Source organism: Sinocyclocheilus grahami, unplaced genomic scaffold (assembly GCF_001515645.1).
Source record: "Sinocyclocheilus grahami isolate Dianchi unplaced genomic scaffold, SAMN03320097.WGS_v1.1 scaffold261.1, whole genome shotgun sequence".
Taxonomy (NCBI): Eukaryota; Metazoa; Chordata; class Actinopteri; order Cypriniformes; family Cyprinidae; genus Sinocyclocheilus; species Sinocyclocheilus grahami.
This window is the reverse complement of record NW_015505440.1, coordinates 800,425-821,301: the sequence shown is the minus strand read 5'-3', so window position 1 is coordinate 821,301 and position 20,877 is coordinate 800,425. Positions and strand designations below refer to the sequence as shown.

Genomic DNA, 20,877 nt, shown 5'->3' with positions numbered 1-20,877 from the left:
TTATATTGCAGCCATTTGCTAAAATCATTTAAGTTAATTTTTTTTCCTCATTAATGTACACACAGCACCCCATATTGACAGAAAAACACAGAATTGTTGACATTTTTGCAGATTTATTAAAAAAGAAAAACTGAGATATCACATGGTCCTAAGTATTCAGACTCTTTGCTGTGACACTCATATATTTAACTCATGTGCTGTCCATTTCTTCTGATCATCCTTGTGATGGTTCTACACCTTCATTTGAGTCCAGCTTTGTTTGATTATACTGATTGGACTTGATTTGGAAAGCCACACACCTGTCTATATAAGACCTTACTGCTCACAGTGCATGTCAGAGCAAATGAGAATTATGAGGTCAAAGGAACTGCCTGAAGAGCTCAGAGACAGAATTGTGGCAAGGCACAGATCTGGCCAAGGTTACAAAAAAATTTCTGCTGCACTTAAGGTTCCCAAGAGCACAGTGGCCTCCATTCCTTAAATGGAAGACGTTTGGGATGACCAGAACCCTTCCTAGAGCTGGCTGTCCGGCCAAACTGAGCTATCGGGGGAGAAGAGCCTTGGTGAGAGAGGTAAAGAAGAACCCAAAGATCACTGTGGCTGAGCTCCAGAGATGCAGTCGGGAGATGGGAGAAAGTTGTAGAAAGTCAATCATCACTGCAGCCCTCCACCAGTCGGGGCTTTATGGCAGAGTGGCCCGATGGAAGCCTCTCCTCAGTGCAAGACACATGAAAGCCTGCATGGAGGACTCCAAGATGGTGAGAAATAAGATTCTCTGGTCTGATGAGTCCAAGATAGAACTTTTTGGCCTTAAGCGTTTTTTCTAAGCGGTATGTGTGGAGAAAACCAGGCATTGCTCATCACCTGTCCAATACAGTCCCAGCAGTGAAGCATGGTGGTGGCAGCATCATGCTGTGGGGGTGTTTTTCAGCTGCAGGGACAGGATGACTGGTTGCAATCGAGGGAAAGATGAATGCGGCCAAGTACAGGGATTTCCTGGACGAAAACCTTCTCCAGAGTGCTCAGGATCTCAGACTGGGCCGAAGGTTTACCTTCCAACAAGACAATGACCCTAAGCACACAGCTAAAATAATGAAGGAGTGGCTTCACAACAACTCTGTGACTGTTCTTGAATGGCCCAGCCAGAGCCCTGACTTAAACCCAATTGAGCATCTCTGGAGAGACCTAAAAATGGCTGTCCACCAACGTTTACCATCCAACCTGACAGAACTGGAGAGGATCTGCAAGGAGGAATGGCAGAGGATCCCCAAATCCAGGTGTGAAAAACTTGTTGCATCTTTCCCTAAAAGACTCATGGCTGTATTAGATCAAAAGGGTGCTTCTACTAAATACTGAGCAAAGGGTCTGAATACTTAGGACCATGTGATATTTCAGTTTTTCTTTTTTAATAAATCTGCAAAAATGTCAACAATTCTGTGTTTTTCTGTCAATATGGGGTGCTGTGTGTACATTATTTAGGAAAAAAAATTAACTTAAATGATTTTAGCAAATGGCTGCAATATAACAAAGAGTGAAAAATTTAAGGGGGTCTGAATACTTTCCGTACCCACTGTATATTAGTCATAGGTTGAAGGGACCATTTTATGATGGATTTATATGGCCATTCTTTGGAGAAGAGCACTCTAGACAATCAGCTAAATTTCTATTTTTGTTTTTCACAGCATACATAGAATCATACTGGTTTGGATCAACATGAGGGCGAGTAAATGAGAACAATTTTTAATTCTGGGTACCTTTAACAAATGACAGCATCTCTTGATTAATGGCATAAAGATTTTTTAAAACCTACAATCTTCTGGCAAACAGCCCAGATCTTAAACCACCATATCACACCACAGTGGGTTTGTTTAGATCAAATTGAAATTGATCACTGCATTACATCACATAAAAAAAATACTCACCAGTTTATTGACTCTGAGCTTCGAGGAGTTGAATTTGAAGACATCGGCCCTCTTATCCAGGGGTTTAATAGCAAACTGAAGACACAGTGACAGAAATGAGTGCGCCAACAACATTACTACACTTGGTGTAGAGCAGATTGTGTAAAAATATGAATCGTTCATAAAATGAGTACCTCTTTATCACTGTACGAGATGTTTCTGATCTCATTCCAGGGAAAAGAGATTTTGGGCGTTAGTTTGTTACTCGGGTCATAAATGTGGAGGCCCAAAGCGTCAACACCCAGCAGTAAGCTGGTTCCCTTTTTATTCTTGAAAAATAAAAACATTAAAAAGACCTTCAGTCCAATTTATTTAACCATCATGACCACACTGCAATGGCTATTCAGAGTGAAACGTAAGTCACGCCCCTGGCAAAAGTAATATTTCAAACAAAAAGGCAGAAATAAATAAGTTTCAAGCAGGGTGGACACCGAAGGAAGTGTGAGATGATTTAAGCTATAGGTGACTAGGTCACCAATAATAAAAGTTTGATTATTATGTAAAATAATAACGGTATACAATAATAAATGCGTTTTGCTGTCCGTAGTTCTAGCTCAGATTGTTACTGCCGTACAGTAGCAGAGGCATTTCTTACCCTAATGGAAAAGTAATTGACCCCATACATCTCCAGATCCTGCGCTATTTTTAAATACTCCATCTCAGCTTCATCTCTGCATCACACAATAAACAAAAACGTGGGAGGGAGGAAAGGAGGGAGACAGAACGGAAGAAATGGAGAGAGAGAATAAATTAGATACAAAATAAAATCTATTCCACCGCAGGACTTTAATGAGACTCGACTAACTTGGAGTGCAGAAACTAGAGGTCACACAGCATGTCTTACAGTAACTGATTGTGGCAATGAACACAAACATACTCACCATAAACTCACCAATTAAAAATATCATGCTAAAAACAAATAGATTTTTAGTACCACCTTCATGTTCTTGTGAGTCTGCATGCAGCTTGCCTTGTCAAACTGTGCTTACAGAAACAGCCAGTATTTCAAAGCTGATCTACATTTAAAACTTATTTTTAAACATGCCATCTAAAAACATCAGTCAACATCTATACATCTATCAACAGCCAAATGATTTAACAAATAAAATAGAAAATAAAAATAAATATATATATTTTTTAAAAATAAATGAATAAATGTATTTTTTAAATATTAAAATAAACTAATTAAAATAATGAGTAAATAAAAAATTTAAATAAACAAACAAACAGATGAAATATAAGAACATGTTCTGTGTGAAGGGTACCATAAGACCACCTTGGACATTATACGATATTAAAACAATAAATGAAAAAAAATAAAATACAGTGAAATAGCTCAAATTAAATAAAACAAATAAATGAAAAAAAAAATTGTAAAACAAATTTATAAAAAACAATAAATAAATAACAATTATAAAAATAAATATAAAAATACATTCTGTGTGAACGACCCCACAGCAATGTAAACTGTATAGAAATTATAATTTTTTTCATATCATTAATTCAATTTAAATGCATCAATTGATACCTCCAATTTGCTAATTTTCTAAAAAGAATGAAAGTTACTCATTTCACATGTGAAAAAAGTAAGTCAATTATAAAATATGTAATTTACATAATATATATTTACATAGTTATATAATATCTACAAGTCCTAAAGATACAATAGCTAAATGGCCTGGAGGACTGAAAATGGCACATGAAGCCATATAACAACTGCTTTAGTACAAAAAACCTTGACAAACACTGGACTTAAAAAATAAAAGCAATAAAATGCTATGGTGTGATATCAAATTGGGTGTATGTATAAAAGAGAAAGATAAAGATGTGCAGACTGTGTATTTGTGTGTTTTATGAATACACACTGGAGAGCTGTCCCATGTAAGGAGAAGGTGTGAAATAAGAAAGTGCCCTACATGCATCTAAATAGGCTCCGAAGCAACGCAGCAAGTCAGTTTCATCATCACAGTAGACCAATTTGGGCTTTTTTTGAGCAAGGTTATGCCCGGTTTTGGATAAAGAAGTTTTTTCATTTTGTGAGTGTCTTGACTTTGAGTAAAGCAACACTTGTGCAACACTGTGCGTTTATAGCATTGCAGAGCCAGACTGTTGACTATTAACAAAGTCTGGTCAATTGTGCAGCCGATTCTGACCAACATGCAAAGCATCCAGCACAGTTTGTTTGTTGCACTTGATTGAAGACTGATTTGAGAAGGTGTTTGCCATTTCTGTGTGCAACATGAGTTGTGGAAAAAACGCTGTCAAGCTGTCTGGGACTGAGACTAGAGGGTACAATACCTGGTTCTGCCCCTGTGCTCAGCGTAGCAGACCGTGATTCTCTCCTCCCACATCTCTGCAGTCATCTGGTACAGATTAATAACCTGCAAAGGAGAAAGACACATGAAGATCAGTCGTCAACTTGAATAAAGTCTTTAACTGTCTCATCTGGGCGTTTTCATAACAGAGCTTTTGGTGCGCACTAGACTCTGTTTAACATCAGTATTCTTTTTTTGTTGTTGTTGTTGTTGGAATGAAAGCTGCTTTCCATCTAAAAAAAAAAAAAAGGGACGTGAACAACTGTTCATGACATACACTACCATTTCAAAAGACTTTTTTTGAAAGAAACAATCTTTTGTTCAGCAAAGATGCCTTAAATTGATCAAAAGTGACAGTAAAACATTTCTCATAACAATTATTAAAAAAAAAAAAAAAAATTATTGTAAATTATAATGATTAATAAATTATACTTAAAATTAATTATATTCTTTTAAACTTTCTATTCATCAAAGCATCCTGAAAAAAGCATCACAATTTCCAGAAAATATTAAGCAGCACAACTGCTTCCAACATTAATAATAATTATAACAACAATGTTTCTTGAGCATCAAATCAATATATTAGAATAATTTCTGAAGGATCATGTGATATTAAAGACTGGAGTAAAAATTCAGCTTTGCCATCACAGGAATAAATTATATTTTAAAATCTATTAAACTGGAAATAGTTATTTTAAATTGTAATAATATTTCACAGTATTACCGTTTTTACTGTATTTTTGATCAAATATGTGACCCTGGACCACAAAACCAGTCATAAGGGTACATTTTTTTAAATTGAGATTTATACATCTGAAATCTGAATAAATAAGCTTTCCATTGATGTATGGTTTGTTATGAAAATACAATATTTGGCTGAGATACAACTATTTGAAAATCTGGAATCTAAGAGTGCAAAAAAATCTAAATACTGAGAAAATCGCCTTTAAAGTTGTCCAAATTAAGTTCTTAGCAATGCATATTACTAATCAAAAATTAAGGTGATATATTTACGGTAAGAAATTTACAAAATATCTTCATGGAACATGATCTTTACTTAATACCCTAATGATTTTTGGCATAAAAGAAAAATGGATAATTTTGACCCATACAATGTATTTTTGGCTATTGCTACAAAGATATCCGTGCGACTTAAGACTGGTTTTGTGCTCCAGGCTCACATACATTCTACATGCCATATTTTTGGCATATAATTACAATGCATTTATTATAGTGAATGGTCCCCACAGATATTACCTTTAAGAAATAGCTCACATTCTTTGCATCATTTGCAACATTTGTGGGCCAGATAGTGTTGAGTTGAGTTCTGGACTGGTGGTGAAAGTTTTTCTTCTCCTGAGACACTTTAGCTAAGGTGCTAAATGGCTGCTGCTAGTATTTATTTTGGTAAACATTGATTTCACAAATATTTTGAGCAAAATAAAAATGTATATCAGGGGCGGAATGGAAATCGGATTTCAGAACGATCAACCAAACCAAGAGTTAAACAGCGTAAAAACAGTTAACACAATGGCTAATAGAGCTGAAGGACATTTTCTAATTAAGTGGGACTATTTAAATCCTTCAGACGATTTTGAATGCCAGTGGAGTAAACAAATGCTCTTTCTCAGTGCTTACTGACATGAGAGCGAATGCTTCCAGCCGAGAGCTTTCACTACATCTAACGCCCTACGGGAAGCCCGCCGAAGCCTTACAGGCTCGTTACAGAGCCCTGCGAACATAATCAGCATAATTAGCATGGAGCGCCCATCTCAACATCACACTCACTCTCTTTGGTAGCAGCTCCTCTTGGGACAGGAAGCCCGGCTTGTGGACATTAGGGTCATAATCACCATACTGCAGAAACAAGATGAGAAATCAAAAGGGGGTTGGACTCACACAGTCATAAAGAAGCAGCCATTATATTCACCTGCTCTCACTTAAAGTGAATTGAGTAATACGCCATTGCGTAAAACAAAAGCGCTTACAAAACAAAATAAGATGAAATACAGCTGTGAGTTTTTATGAGAGGCATTATGGGTAAGAGAAGTAGAGAGTAAAAAAGGTGCTGCTGAGAGAGATAATTGCACGATCACATTTCACTTTTGGTTGCCGAACATTCGGTGCATCCCTAGTGATGGCAAACCTGAATATTCAACAGTCATTACTCCAGTCTTCAGGCTCACAATCCATCTGAAATTGTTCTAATATGCTGATTTGTTTATTATTATCAATATTTTTGTGGAAACTGAAGTTCAAAAGAAAAGCATTCATTTGAAATAGAAATATTTTGTAACAATGTAAAAGTCTTTACTGCTACTTTCGATCAATTTTATGCATGCTTGTGTAAAAAAAAAAAAAAACGTATTAATTTCTTTAAAAATATATCTTACTGGCCTCAATTTTGTGTACATCCATGTCCCATTCTGGTACCCACACAAATATACAAATTGAAACAGGTTTTCTTTGTCTTTTTTTTGTTGCCAGTCTTAAATCAGAGTTGAGAGAGTGGCTATAACACATATCACACCAATCTTACACAAAAACATTAATTAAATGTTATGGTTATACTTTTGAAATGGTCTGAAATTGACGTAAATGTATTTACTGTCTATATGTTTGTTTATAAACACTGAGGAAATTGTCTGTGGTAATCAGCACCACACCACAGATGCAGTAGATAAAAATAGCTGAGAATACTCCTGTAAGGCAAGGCATATGAATGTCACTATTCCAAAATAAACAGCATTACAGATTGTGGACTGCTGGCAGGAACTGAAGAACAAGCAGACATGCAGAATCAGAAAGGCAAGACAACAATACTCCATCAGTGTCACGCTGGCTTGTCATTTTGAGATCTACGGACAGATTCACGCTGCCCGGCTGTGATGAGACTAGCATGTGAAAGCATCCCAATTTGAAAGTGTATGTGTGAATGGTTGCCGTCTAAAGCTTCGCTCCTGCATTAAGAACAAGTTTTCACAATAAGGGAGAAACTCAGCCTCTCCTCTCTGTGTGACCTTCTCAGCCACTGTTTTATTTCTTACTTGTGTATATCTGCCTATGCCTCTTTTTTGATTATTCCTCTTTATATCTCCTCGTTCGCTTTCCTCATACCTTCTTTTAACTTCCTGTCTTTTAGAATAACTCCAAACCTGCACCTGGTGGTGGAGACAGAAATCTGTCATGCAGCTACTGATGTAAATCAGATAAATGTTTGTAGATACGCTGCATTCAAAGCCAAATAATTGCATATCTGTAACTGCACATCAATTGAAATCATAGTAATGGACCAAGTAGCGTTTGGCAGAATGAACAAATTACAATACAAGATACTTTGGTTTCCCAAAGCTGCTGTAAAAAGGCTTGAGAAGCCATCAAATGACTTTAGCACACCAGCACAAGGCTCAAACACCAGCTAAACAAACTGCCTTGCCATGTGAAGCTTACAAATTGCTTTAACAAAGCAAACAAAAGCTTGAGCTGACTCCCATCCAGTTTTTAGAGCCATCTAGTGTTGCTCCGTGTCTGACGTGAGTCAGAGAGAAACGGAGAGCGATTCCTAAATTGGCACAAGGTGAGCTGTGTGCAGTTAGCCAAGGCTTTTGGATAAATGGCATGTTCTTGTTGCCCCTGAGCTGTCAATCAAACAGACACCTGCTTAATAAAATGTGCTTCTTCCGGTGGGAAGAGTGTAATGGGATAGATGCCGACCTTGAAGGACATCCATAGGAGGTTAAGGTTTAGCTCTGACACCTTTCTGTGCGTCTATAAAAGAAAGAAGGGTTTAAAAAACAGATGTGTTAAAGCACTGACCTTAGCGTGGATGGCATAAGAGGCTAATAGCACTGAAGCCTCGGGTGGACAGTATATCTCCTCCTCTAAAATACTAGTCTTCACCTGCAAGATATCAGAAGAGAGGAGAGCAAGATTAACAGTATTTCATTATTATTATTGCTACATATTTAGGGGAATGTGTTACCAAGAATTTTATGCAATGTCATCATGATAAATTACAGTGATATTCGCCAGGATCTTGCTAAAGGGCACAATGGTGGTAGTTACAATGATGGTAGGATCTTTCCTTCACAGTGTTTGAATCTGCATTCTTTTGGTTACTTGCCCAGATATATAAGTACTATGAACTACTACAATTACGTCTTTAATTGATTTTTCCGTACATTTCTGCCATATGTACAATAACTGACCGTCACCACTGATAAGCTACCACTAAATATTGTAGAAACTTAATTTGCTGTAAAGCTGCTTTGCAACGATTTTGTATCGTGAAATGTGCTACACAAATAAACTTGAATTGAATACTAGCAAAAGATAATATTACAGACAGCATGTTAAACACTTTTTTTTTTTATGGCAAAGCTGATTACTCCAGTCTTCAGTGTCATATGAACCTTCAGAAATCATTCTAATATGTTGATTTTTAATTGAATTTTATTACCAATCTTGATCAAAGTTGTGCTGCTTCATATTTTTGTGGAAACTATGACACACTTTTCCCAGGATTTTTGGATGAATACAAAGCTTAAAATAAAATAGTTTATTTGAAATAGAAATCTATTGTAACACTAAAAATGCATGTGTCATTTTTTATCAGTTTAATCACTTGAATAAAATTATTAATTTCCTTAAAAATAATAAATAAATACAGCAAACCATAGGTTATTTTCAATTTATGCATCCAAGCATCAAATTTAAAATAATACAAATAAATTGGTAAATTTATCTAGATGCTAACTATTACATGGAAACAGAAAGAACATAAGACCAAGTAGTCTTTGATATCAAAATAAAAATTATGATGTGCTACTTACTGTACAGTAGTTTTAGTATGCAAACCACAATGTCAGAAACAGATCTCTAACTAGTTAAACATCTATAGTCAGGGTCTAAAGAATTTTAATGCTTTTATTTTTAAGCTATCCTAGTCACGACAATCCATTAGTAAGCCGGCAGATGTTGTCACCTTCCAGCTCTATGGACTGTAAATCCTAGACGTCATTTATGGCTGCAAATACAAAGCAAAGGCAGAATATTTCAGGGTCAGTTTTAAGAACTCTAGAAGCAGCAGATGGCTCACAGGTTACACATTCACTGTTGCGCGGCTGTTGAGTTGAATTCCAAGTGGGTCTGTAGGGAGAAAACAGGTGCCCTGGCAAAGGACTACTCCTAGTGCAGACTCCTAAGCCTGGCAGAAATCACTGCAAAACTTTGGCGATATTTTCTAAACGTCGATAAAAAAAGTATTGCGAAATGACGGCGTTTCCATTAACCAATGTTATGCGGCTAAAACATAACCTTTTGCCTCTCGCGATAAGTCATGGCAACGGATTTTGGTGGGATTTTGGCTATATTTATTCAAAGGAGGTTTATGCGTGTATCTTTACAGAAGCAGCACAGAGATCCGCTTCAGAAACGTGCATGGCGCGGCTGGAATAAACCATAGACTGTATAAAAACAAACACAAGCATTGAGTGGCCGTAATCAGCTTCAGTGACCACAGACGTGTGCAGTGTAAATTGTCTAAGTATTAATAGTAGGGAAAGCCCCTTATACTGGAGCGTGGACACTTATGACGTGTTTCTTGGAGGTTATAGTACACTGAAGAACGATCATATGACTTTTTACATACGCCATGTGACCTGTAAATGCGAAAAAGCCGTTTCCATTGCGGTTTTGCGAATTAATCCTTTTTCGCATTGCCTGAAAACCCACCTCATGCGAGCGTAAAAACTTTTTTGCGATATATGGGCATTTTTGCGAAATTGACGCGTTTCCATTAGGCGTATTTTCAATTCGCAATTTCAATTTGCGCAATTTGAAGGGTAATGGAAACGCACCTACTGTAATTTGTGTGTCCATCATCTAGACTTGAATGCATGCATGAATAAATAAAACTTAGACTTCCATTTCCTGGACCTAGCAATGCTTGTAAACCAAGTTTTCAGTAGATTTAAGATTTCAGCATCTGAGCTATAATAAAATACTGTTGTAAATAAGAAACATGTGGTTAAAAGGTTGCATGGATGCTAATCTGTAAATAAAATAATAAAAACATCAAATGTAGACATAAAAAAAAGCCACATTCAAGGCTGTATTATCTACAAAATGTTTGAACGGAGTATGCACATTAAGCAGTCAAGCTGAACTAATTCCAGAAACCTGTGGAAAAGAAAAGGAAAAAGAAAAAGAACTTCAATGCAGCTGCCTTGCAAGCACTGTAACAACTAATTGATAGACTTATGAATGAATCAAAGCATCAAATTAATTCCTGACTTCATGCTTCATCAAAAGAGAAAATTAATAAAGAATGGAGGGATAGACCCCTGACCTTTATGAACAAAAGAAGTGGTTAACAAAACAAAAGGTTGTTAATGTACACAACTTATAAATTCTTGTTCACACTGAAAGGTTAGTATTTAATTGTTAACAATGAACCAGTGCCAAATTACGAGTAAAATATTGCTGTCTTGCCAAATGAGCTGTTGCTAAAAGCACAACCACACGGGAGACGGCTGGTCACTGTGCCGACCATTAGCTGCTTGGCAAAAAGAAAAAGGATCTCATTTAATGATCACGAGAACACAGAAGCCAAACAAAGTTTAATGACAGGGCTACAATTAGCACAAGGTCAAACTCATTAAAAACCAATAACAAAACAACCAAATACTCATCGATAAATGATTAGTTTGCTCAAATTACCTTTTAGGTCTGCATGACGTTCTTCAATCATTACAATAATAAACAGACTACCATTTAAAATTGAGGTCATAAAAATATATATATATTTTTTAAGAAATTCACACTATTATTCAGCAAGGATGCATTCAAATGCATCAAAAGTGAGAAGACAGACATTTATAATCTTACAAACTTTCGATTTCAAATAATTGCTGTTCTTTTGAACTTTCTATTCAAAGATTCCTGACAAATTTTAAATCAAGGTTTCCACAAAAAAATAAAATAAAAAAAACAGTTTTCACCATAATAATAAATGGTTTCTGAGCAGCAAATTAGAATCAGATCATGTGACACTGAAGACTGAAATGATGGCTGCTGAAAATTAAATTTAAAATGTTAAAAAGACAAGTTATTAGTTACAATATAGGCACTTTAAATTGTGATAATATTTAACAATATAACAGATTTGACTATATTTTGACCAAATAAATGCAGCCTTGAGCATCAGAGAATTTTTTTAAAACACACTGACCCTAAAATGTACTAAACGGTAGTGTATCAGTGTGATTGTGAATATAGAGCATGAGTCACGTATACTTCTTTTATGACATTTATGGTATTTTGTAAAAGCATGCATAATACACATAACCCTGTCATCGTGATAAAGGCTAACATTCTACGCCGTTTTATTCTATTATACTCCTTTCATTTTGTATCTTCACACTCCCCATTCACCTTTGTTATACTGAAGAGAGTGGTCATTTTGTGTTCCATGAATGCAAGAAAGTGGAACGACGTGTAGGCTAAATAATGACAATTTTCATTTCCAGGTAAACCAACCCCTGTTAAGACTTGCTTCCCAGGCATCTCTTTCAAATATAAAAAAAAAATCATCATCCTTGCTCTTTTATCCGTCATCCGACTATCAGTCTGAAAACAGTCACAAAAGTAGCATGCAATGAGTCAATAACTGGTCAAAAAGGTTCTGGCTATTACGGTCGTCTTTTCAATCTGCTTTACAAATGATGTGACCGCACTTTAAGAGCGCAGTCTGGGAAGGGTGGCCGTTCCTGATAAGAGCACATCCAGGCAAGCGTTTTTAAACGGGATCTGCACATCCAAACATGTGGCTCTATCCCAAGCCAACATACGAGCAGAGGGCAGAGCCTAAGAGAGAACAGACTCACCGTTATCCAATCTCTTCCCAGAATTCATTAGCATCTTTTGAGAATTCATTACATTTGTTTTCAGAGTGCATTGCCATTCTGAAGCGGCGCGGGTCTACCTCCCATTACGAGGTGGAGATAAGCTACTTACGTTCTCTGAGAATGTTCATATCTTCATCTTGTGCCCTTTACAATGCATTAAATCTACCGGATTGGTACAAGCACTGTAAAGTGAAGGGCAAATTGCCATAACTTACCATTAGATACAAATGTTGTCGCAACATTGTTGGTAAAACTGTACTGAAAGTTAATGCATGCAAAACAGGTGCTTATTTACCTCCCATGCCGAGCAACCAGGTCGCTCAATGAAATGATTGATAATGTGCTCATAATCAAGGTATTCTTGCTTAATGATTTCTGATTGCTCCGACTGAATCTTGGCAGGAAGCCGTATTAAGGTGGGAGGTGTTCCCCAGGGCTTATAGAATCAGAGACCGGAGCCCTGATGTGAAGCACAACGATTCCACATGGCTGAACACAATCACACCAAACAATGAAAGAGAGCACTGAACCCGCAGACAGCACAGCCCACAAACCTCTCTCACACAGAACTGCACCGAGAAACCAAATACAGGAGAGCTCAGTTCTGCAGCCAAGCCTTTTGAAATGAAATGGCTTCCGAGTTTGGGTCATTGACACACCATCACCTGCTCTTGTGTACAAACAATACTTACAGCCCAGCTAGATTAATTATGTACAACACTATGCAGATATCAAAACAATTTTCTGTGCATCGATTTTCTGCTCTTGCTTTTGGAACGTGAAGGGGTTAGGAGTTAAGCTTGCAACACAAAGTTAGCAGAATTAAATCACAAACCAGTTATTATTGTTAAGGAAAACCAAAAAAATTAATCTAAATGAAAACAGTTTCATCATAACTGGGAAAAACTGAAACTAAACTAAACTACTTTCATGACTCCAAAACTAACCTAAAATAAAAATTTTAGTTTTATATATGTATATATATATATATATATACACATCAAAGGGTCTGAATACTTAGGACCATGTGATATTTCAGTTTTTCTTTTTTAATAAATCTGCAAAAATGTCAACAATTCTGTGTTTTTCTGTCAATATGGGGTGCTGTGTGTACATTGAGGAAAAAAATTAACTTAAATGATTTTAGCAAAACTGACGCAGACTGATTTTTATCTAAACTGATATACACACACACACACACACACAATGATGAATAACAAAGAAAGCCACGATAAGCCAGCAGAGCTGACATCTATCTTGAAATTCGGAAAAGTCACCAAGTTACATCCCAGGACATAAACAGCATGATTTCGGTTATGAAAAACTGCTCTGGGGTGTTTGATTAAGAATGGATGTTAATTCGAGGAAATTTGCTGAAGCCATGCACACGTGTGTTTGAGTCACCTCTTTTTCCATCATTTCCTGTCCTCTCTCTATCCTCCTATTAAAAATTCCAATTAATTTGAGCTGTAGTCCAGCTAAACCCACCTGAGCCAATGACTCACCTGCAGGAAGAAGAGGTGCTGTGTTATGTCTTGCACCAGCTCATCTTCAACATTCTCTGGGTAAAACTTGGCCAGGAAATGAAACACTATGGGCTCTTCTTTGGGCATATCATGATCCAAAACCTATTACAAAGATAAGTCATGACAAATGTTGTGCTGTGCCTTGTATACTTTATATACCACTGACAATAAATTACTAAAAAAAAATAAAAATACCAAGAGACTGCCACAATGTTGGACATGATAAAGATGATAATACCATGTCCTAAAGTAGTACTATAGCATTCTTTGAAGAACATGGTGCATGAATAAGTGCAAGCCTTCAATATCATCATATTGCCATGGTAATACCAATAAAGTCATTTTTTGAGAGGGTAATGATTTTGGTCTTCATGACAGTCTGTTTGTATTTATACTACCTTTGGGCTCATTAAGATGTTTTTAAAATAAGTCTTTTATGCTCACCAAGGATGCATTTAGTTGATCAAAATACAGTAAAAACAGTAATATTGTGAAATATTATTACAATTTAAATATATTTTAAAATGTAATTTATTCCAGTGATGGCAAAGCTAAAATTTCAGCTTCAATGTCACATGATTCTTCAGAAATCATTCTAATATGCTGAATTGGTGCTCAAGAAACATTTCTTATTATTAAAGTTGAAAACAGCTGGGCTGCTTAATAGTTTTTTTCTGGAAACGGTGGTCATTTTTCCCCCCAAAAGTCTTGATACAAAGTTGAAAACAGCATTTATTTGAAACCGAAATTTACGTTTTCAATCATGTAAAACTTGCAACCAGTCGTCCTGTCCCTGCAGCTGAAAAACACCCCCACAGCATGATGCTGCCACCACCATGCTTCACTGTTGGGACTGTATTGGACAGGTGATGAGCAGTGCCTGGTTTTCTCCACACATACCGCTTAGAATTAAGGCCAAAAAGTTCTATCTTGGTCTCATCCGACCAGAGAATCTTATTTCTCACCATCTTGGAGTCCTTCAGGTGTTTTTTCATGTGTCTTGCACTGAGGAGAGGCTTCCGTCGGGCCACTCTGCCATAAAGCCCCGACTGGTGGAGGGCTGCAGTGATGGTTGACTTTCTACAACTTTCTCCCATCTCCCGCCTGCATCTCTGGCGCTCAGCCACAGTGATCTTTGGGTTCTTCTTTATCTCTCTCACCAAGGCTCTTCTCCCCTGATAGCTCAGTTTGGCCGGACGGCCAGCTCTAGGAAGGGTTCTGGTCGTCCCAGATGTCTTCCATTTAAGGATTATGGAGGCCACTGTGCTCTTAGGAACCTTAAGTGCAGCAGAATTTTTTTTGTAACCTTGGCCAGATCTGTGGCTTGCCACAATTCTGTCTCTGAGCTCTTCAGGCAGTTCCTTTGACCTCGTGATTCTCATTTGCTCTGACATGCACTGTGAGCTGTAATGTCTTATATAGACAGGTGTGTGGCTTTTCTAATCAAGTCCAATCAGTATAATCAAATACAGCTGGACTCAAATGAAGGTGTAGAACCATCTCCAGGATGATCAGAAGAAATGGACAGCACCTGAGTTAAATATATGAGTGTCACAGCAAAGGGTCTGAATACTTAGGACCATGTGATATTTCAGTTTTTCTTTTTTAATAAATCTGCAAAAATGTCAACAATTCTGTGTTTTTCTGTCAATATGGGGTGCTGTGTGTACATTGAGGAAAAAAATTAACTTAAATGATTTTAGCAAAACTGACGCAGACTGATTTTTATCTAAACTGATATACACACACACACACACAATGATGAATAACAAAGAAAGCCACGATAAGCCAGCAGAGCTGACATCTATCTTGAAATTCGGAAAAGTCACCAAGTTACATCCCAGGACATAAACAGCATGATTTCGGTTATGAAAAACTGCTCTGGGGTGTTTGATTAAGAATGGATGTTAATTCGAGGAAATTTGCTGAAGCCATGCACACGTGTGTTTGAGTCACCTCTTTTTCCATCATTTCCTGTCCTCTCTCTATCCTCCTATTAAAAATTCCAATTAATTTGAGCTGTAGTCCAGCTAAACCCACCTGAGCCAATGACTCACCTGCAGGAAGAAGAGGTGCTGTGTTATGTCTTGCACCAGCTCATCTTCAACATTCTCTGGGTAAAACTTGGCCAGGAAATGAAACACTATGGGCTCTTCTTTGGGCATATCATGATCCAAAACCTATTACAAAGATAAGTCATGACAAATGTTGTGCTGTGCCTTGTATACTTTATATACCACTGACAATAAATTACTAAAAAAAAATAAAAATACCAAGAGACTGCCACAATGTTGGACATGATAAAGATGATAATACCATGTCCTAAAGTAGTACTATAGCATTCTTTGAAGAACATGGTGCATGAATAAGTGCAAGCCTTCAATATCATCATATTGCCATGGTAATACCAATAAAGTCATTTTTTGAGAGGGTAATGATTTTGGTCTTCATGACAGTCTGTTTGTATTTATACTACCTTTGGGCTCATTAAGATGTTTTTAAAATAAGTCTTTTATGCTCACCAAGGATGCATTTAGTTGATCAAAATACAGTAAAAACAGTAATATTGTGAAATATTATTACAATTTAAATATATTTTAAAATGTAATTTATTCCAGTGATGGCAAAGCTAAAATTTCAGCTTCAATGTCACATGATTCTTCAGAAATCATTCTAATATGCTGAATTGGTGCTCAAGAAACATTTCTTATTATTAAAGTTGAAAACAGCTGGGCTGCTTAATAGTTTTTTTCTGGAAACGGTGGTCATTTTTCCCCCCAAAAGTCTTGATACAAAGTTGAAAACAGCATTTATTTGAAACCGAAATTTACGTTTTCAATCATGTAAAACACTTTATTATCACTTTTGATCAATTGAATGCATCCTTGCTTAATAAAAGTATTAAAAATCATCTTACTGACCTTTTCTGAAAGGTAATGCATATCATTACACAATACAATTTAATATGATCTATCAAAAATATTTTAAAAAGCTTATTTAAAAGCCTAAATCAAGTAAATTATAATATCATGATATACTGATCGCTTATACATGATAAAGGAATAATGTTTCCAAATCATTTCCTCGAGCATTTATCAGACTGACACTACTTTGAAAGCACAAGAGAGTTTAAGATGTGCATTTTACCTTCTTGTCCATTTTCAGCCATGCCACAGTGTCTTTGACGTCATAGCGCAGACCAAAAAACCAGGTCTCCCTGAGTCCCAGTGTCCGGCACACAAGTTCAAACAGATCTTTTCCTTTCCACTTCAGCTGCCCAAACAAGATTACAGAAAAGGTTAGGAACATGAAGCTTTAAAGAGGTGCTTTCTGCACCATAGGCTGATTTTTAAGCTATTTTTAGTATCCATTCCTGTCTGTGTCATAGTTCCTTTTGAAACAACAAGTTGGCGCCAGGACATATAGACAGACATGGACTGAACACAATAAAACTCCAATTTTAATTTCAAGAAGCCCTTAAAGGAAACAACCTAAAAACTCTCTAGGGATTGCGGCAGACTAATCGAATTCAGACTGACCACAAATCTGAACAGCTCTAGTACAGAGGGAGAAATGGGTTGTGTTTTACAAATCCATGCTGCCACCAAGTGGTGTTTAGGAAATATGACGATGCACCATAAAATAATCTCAGCGATGCTGAAATCAAACGCAATGGTTTTAAATGGTCCAGATGCAAAGCGATATCTGGGTTAAATGTTACTGTGTACGCTCTGCATCTCATACATGCATGCTGTCAATTACCACAAAAAAAAATTTTTTTTTAATAAAATTAAAAAAAAGACCCCTTAGTTTATAAAACCTCTAATACAATGCACACAAACAACATTTTTGTTCAAAAGAATAAGTTTAAAACGAAGTTAAAGCTGCATATTTCTGTTTTTAAAACTATCCGAATCTCATGTACTATAGACTCCCATTGCAAGTGCATTACTTGAAACAATATCTGATTGTTTTTACAAACTGAAAGATAAATCAGAAATATTGTTTATGGTAATCGACAGTATGTCGCAGATGCTGTTGAAAGAGCTTGAACCTGGAATATTGCTTTAATCTTTATTGGAGATCAAGAACAAGATCACAAAAAAAAAAAAATGTCTCAGAAAAATGCCAACCAGAACAGCTACAACTTGCTCCCTCAATTCTAAATATACATTTAGTTTTGTATCCAAAACCACTTTGTAATACATGAGACACCTTATTGGTACATTATATAACAACAGAGCCATGATCCCTCAGAACCTCGTTACTACCATAGGAACTGTTAATGAGTGTGAAAGATCAAAACAGAATGAGAGACAGGCAAACAGACAGGCAGGCACAGAGCAGTACACAGGGTCTGGTGGAGTGGGACCACCGTGGCTCATGGGACATTAACTCATGGTCCCTGTCTGTCACACTGTTCTCTTACCACCATCTGTTTTCCCTTAATTCAACAGCACTCCCTGAGATGGTTTCAGTGTAAAAATAGGGCCTTTTTTTCTTCAAGAAACTCAGCGGATGTTATGTGCAAATGAAGTGCAGCTCCACAGAGGAGTCATCTGTATGCCTGCAGAACTCCCACCGGATTCACAGTCTGTACAAAACCCCTTTATACGTGGGAATGATGATTACTGCCATACAGGGTGCTGCTTGCTTTGTAGATTTGTATGTTTGTTTCAGCTTTTCCCCGCAAGCACTTTTTTTGAAAACGTTTTGGGATTATTTTTAAGGAAAAATTCTCGTCAATATTCTTAAAAAAAAAAAAAAGCTGTTAGGCAGAATGTCCAAGCTTCTGTTTTCCACACAAAAAAGTGAATGGTGATTTATACGGCCAAGCTACAAAAAGGACCATAAAAGCAGTCCATATAACTATATTTCTTATCCTTCTGAAGCCATGCGATAGCTTTGTTTGAGGAATAGAACCAAATTAAGTTGTTGTATATTGTTGATATTCACCTGAAAGCACTCCAACTGTTCTTATTTTGCTTATTTCCATTTTTTTTTATTAGGCAGATGCTTTTATCCATCGCAGCTTGTGCACTGCATTCAAGGTATACATTTTAACAGTCCATGCGTTCTCTGAGAATCGAACCCATGACTTCAGTGTTGTTAACAGCATGAGGTGCTGTTAACATTTTCATTAAAATGACATTTTAACCCTATAAAGACCTATTTCTATTATATGCCTTCTTTAATCTGATTGATGGTTCATACCCTTCTACCAAGTAAAAGGCCTTTTAGTATAATTCTAAAAACACCCTCTTTTAGGTCGTGATTTAAGTGTCTGTTGCTAAATCCTTTTCATAAAGTAGACAATTTTTAGTAATATTTCAAGATGAGCACTTTTTGGACTGAAGCAATTTAGGTTTAGGTAGACTTTGTTTTTCTTTTAAGAAAAATCTCAAGTTAAAATAAGTATCAAATATTGCCTAATACATCATGCCTTTGAGGAACGTTTATTTGTTCATCTCTCAATCATCATTGTATTGCACTGCACACTACAGAGCTTTGTTATGGAGACACTGACTTACAACTGATCCTTATATGCATTTTAAAGTAGTCTGCTGTACTCTCACTATGTCATACCATATGAGCCATAAACTATGGCAGTCAAAAAACAATGAGGACTTTTTTTCAGATATTTCTGACTATCATTTCATATGTCAAGCTTTACAGCGTTAACTTTTTGAATTTATTTAATTGAAATATCGCTTTGTCAGAAGACTTGGAATACAGTGCACAAGTCACATGGACCACTTTTATAGGGCTTTTCAAGTAGCTTGGTAATATAAATCAACATCCACTTTTGCTGCATGCAAGCTGTATCTTGTACTAGGGGTGTGCGATATATATCGTCTGCGATAATATCGTAGTTGTTGTTTTAACGATGTTCGATTTGACATTATCGAGTATTTTGCAAAAACCATTCAAAACATCCCTTCATTACGTGAAGTCTAGACTAGTGCGTGTGCGAATTTAGTGTGTTTTCTTTCACTGCATGATTCAGTCTATTAAAATGCATTTAGAACGATCACAAATTCAAGACAAGGCAGAAAATTTATACATTTATACCACTATAGTTATTCAATTTCACACGAAGAGTGCCATTTTTCCTCCAAAAATTACCATGATTACAAATGTGACATTGAATTCAAACAGTAAGTTAATTAAGAGACTTATGTTTTAGACACCATATTGCTTGTTTTTGCTCTATTTCGCCAACAAAAATACAGCCACAGCGCTGTTTTGTGTCTCTGAGCAACATGACGGTGTTTCGTTCTTGAATGAATCAACCGTTTAAATGATTCGGTTCAATCGCAATGACTCACTTATTAACAGTGATTTACTGCCACCTGCTAGTTTAATTTCAAATTTCGGCTTTTCTTTTCATGTTTTAAATCATTTCAAATATCAGTATTCAACGTTTTATGTTTAATATATCAAAACATTATTTATGCATTTGTAATTGCAGGTTAAATGCATTCATGTCTTGCATTAAACAAAATACATGTGTGTAAATACATCTAAATGCCACTTCAGATGCAGCTTCTGTGTTGATTTATTTTGCTTGGTAACAGCCCAAATGTCTTATTATTCTAATTCCCTGATTAAACGTAAAAATGACTCAAAAGATAATGGACACTTTTAGAAAAAAATAGCTTTATAAAAAGGTAAAAATGCCCATAAAATGCAAAAATCAGTTATTGGAAAAGATTCATTTCTATCAGTATGTATTGACCGCCACACAGAATATGAAGAATATTAAAAACATTAGGAGTCAGCTGTCTTCGGCAGTCCTTAAGGTACCAGCACAATAACACACTCAGCAAAATATCGTCTAATTATCGTTATCGATAAAATCCCAGAAAATATCGAGATATAATTTTTTGTCAATAATCGCACACCTCTAGCTTGTACTCATTTTTTGTTTAACTGTGAATTTTTTAATACAGGATCGGAATGGCATGAGGGGAACAAACAATGACACCATTTCCAATTTTTGGAAGAGCTATTCCTTAAGGCCACTGAACTGCCTCAGTTCAAACATTAAAGACGCTCGAGGAAACAGGGATGTCTTGACGCAGCACCCCTGGAGAAACAGGTCAGGCTGAGTGACTTGCTCAAGGGCACAACAACAGTGAGCGGGGACGTTAAAATGTCGACAGTC

The 20,877-nt window shown here is 36.4% G+C and overlaps 1 protein-coding gene across 3 annotated transcripts in view; it reads right to left on the bottom strand.

The window, feature by feature from the left end:
• Positions 1–20,877, bottom strand: part of nf2a (NF2, moesin-ezrin-radixin like (MERLIN) tumor suppressor a) — a 45,950-nt gene that overhangs the window by 18,350 nt on the left and 6,723 nt on the right. For 2 of the 3 annotated variants that reach the window (XM_016290664.1, XM_016290663.1), the window contains exons 4-11: positions 16,857–16,982; positions 15,767–15,889; positions 8,093–8,176; positions 6,065–6,133; positions 4,260–4,342; positions 2,557–2,632; positions 2,096–2,230; positions 1,923–1,997 (exon numbers count right to left, since the gene is read on the bottom strand). In XM_016290664.1, coding sequence (XP_016146150.1) covers positions 1,923–1,997; positions 2,096–2,230; positions 2,557–2,632; positions 4,260–4,342; positions 6,065–6,133; positions 8,093–8,176; positions 15,767–15,889; positions 16,857–16,982 — 771 coding nt within the window. Of the gene's footprint in view, positions 1–1,922; positions 1,998–2,095; positions 2,231–2,556; positions 2,633–4,259; positions 4,343–6,064; positions 6,134–8,092; positions 8,177–13,688; positions 13,808–15,766; positions 15,890–16,856; positions 16,983–20,877 lie in introns of those variants that run through there. The other variant, XM_016290665.1, reaches the window with a different exon arrangement.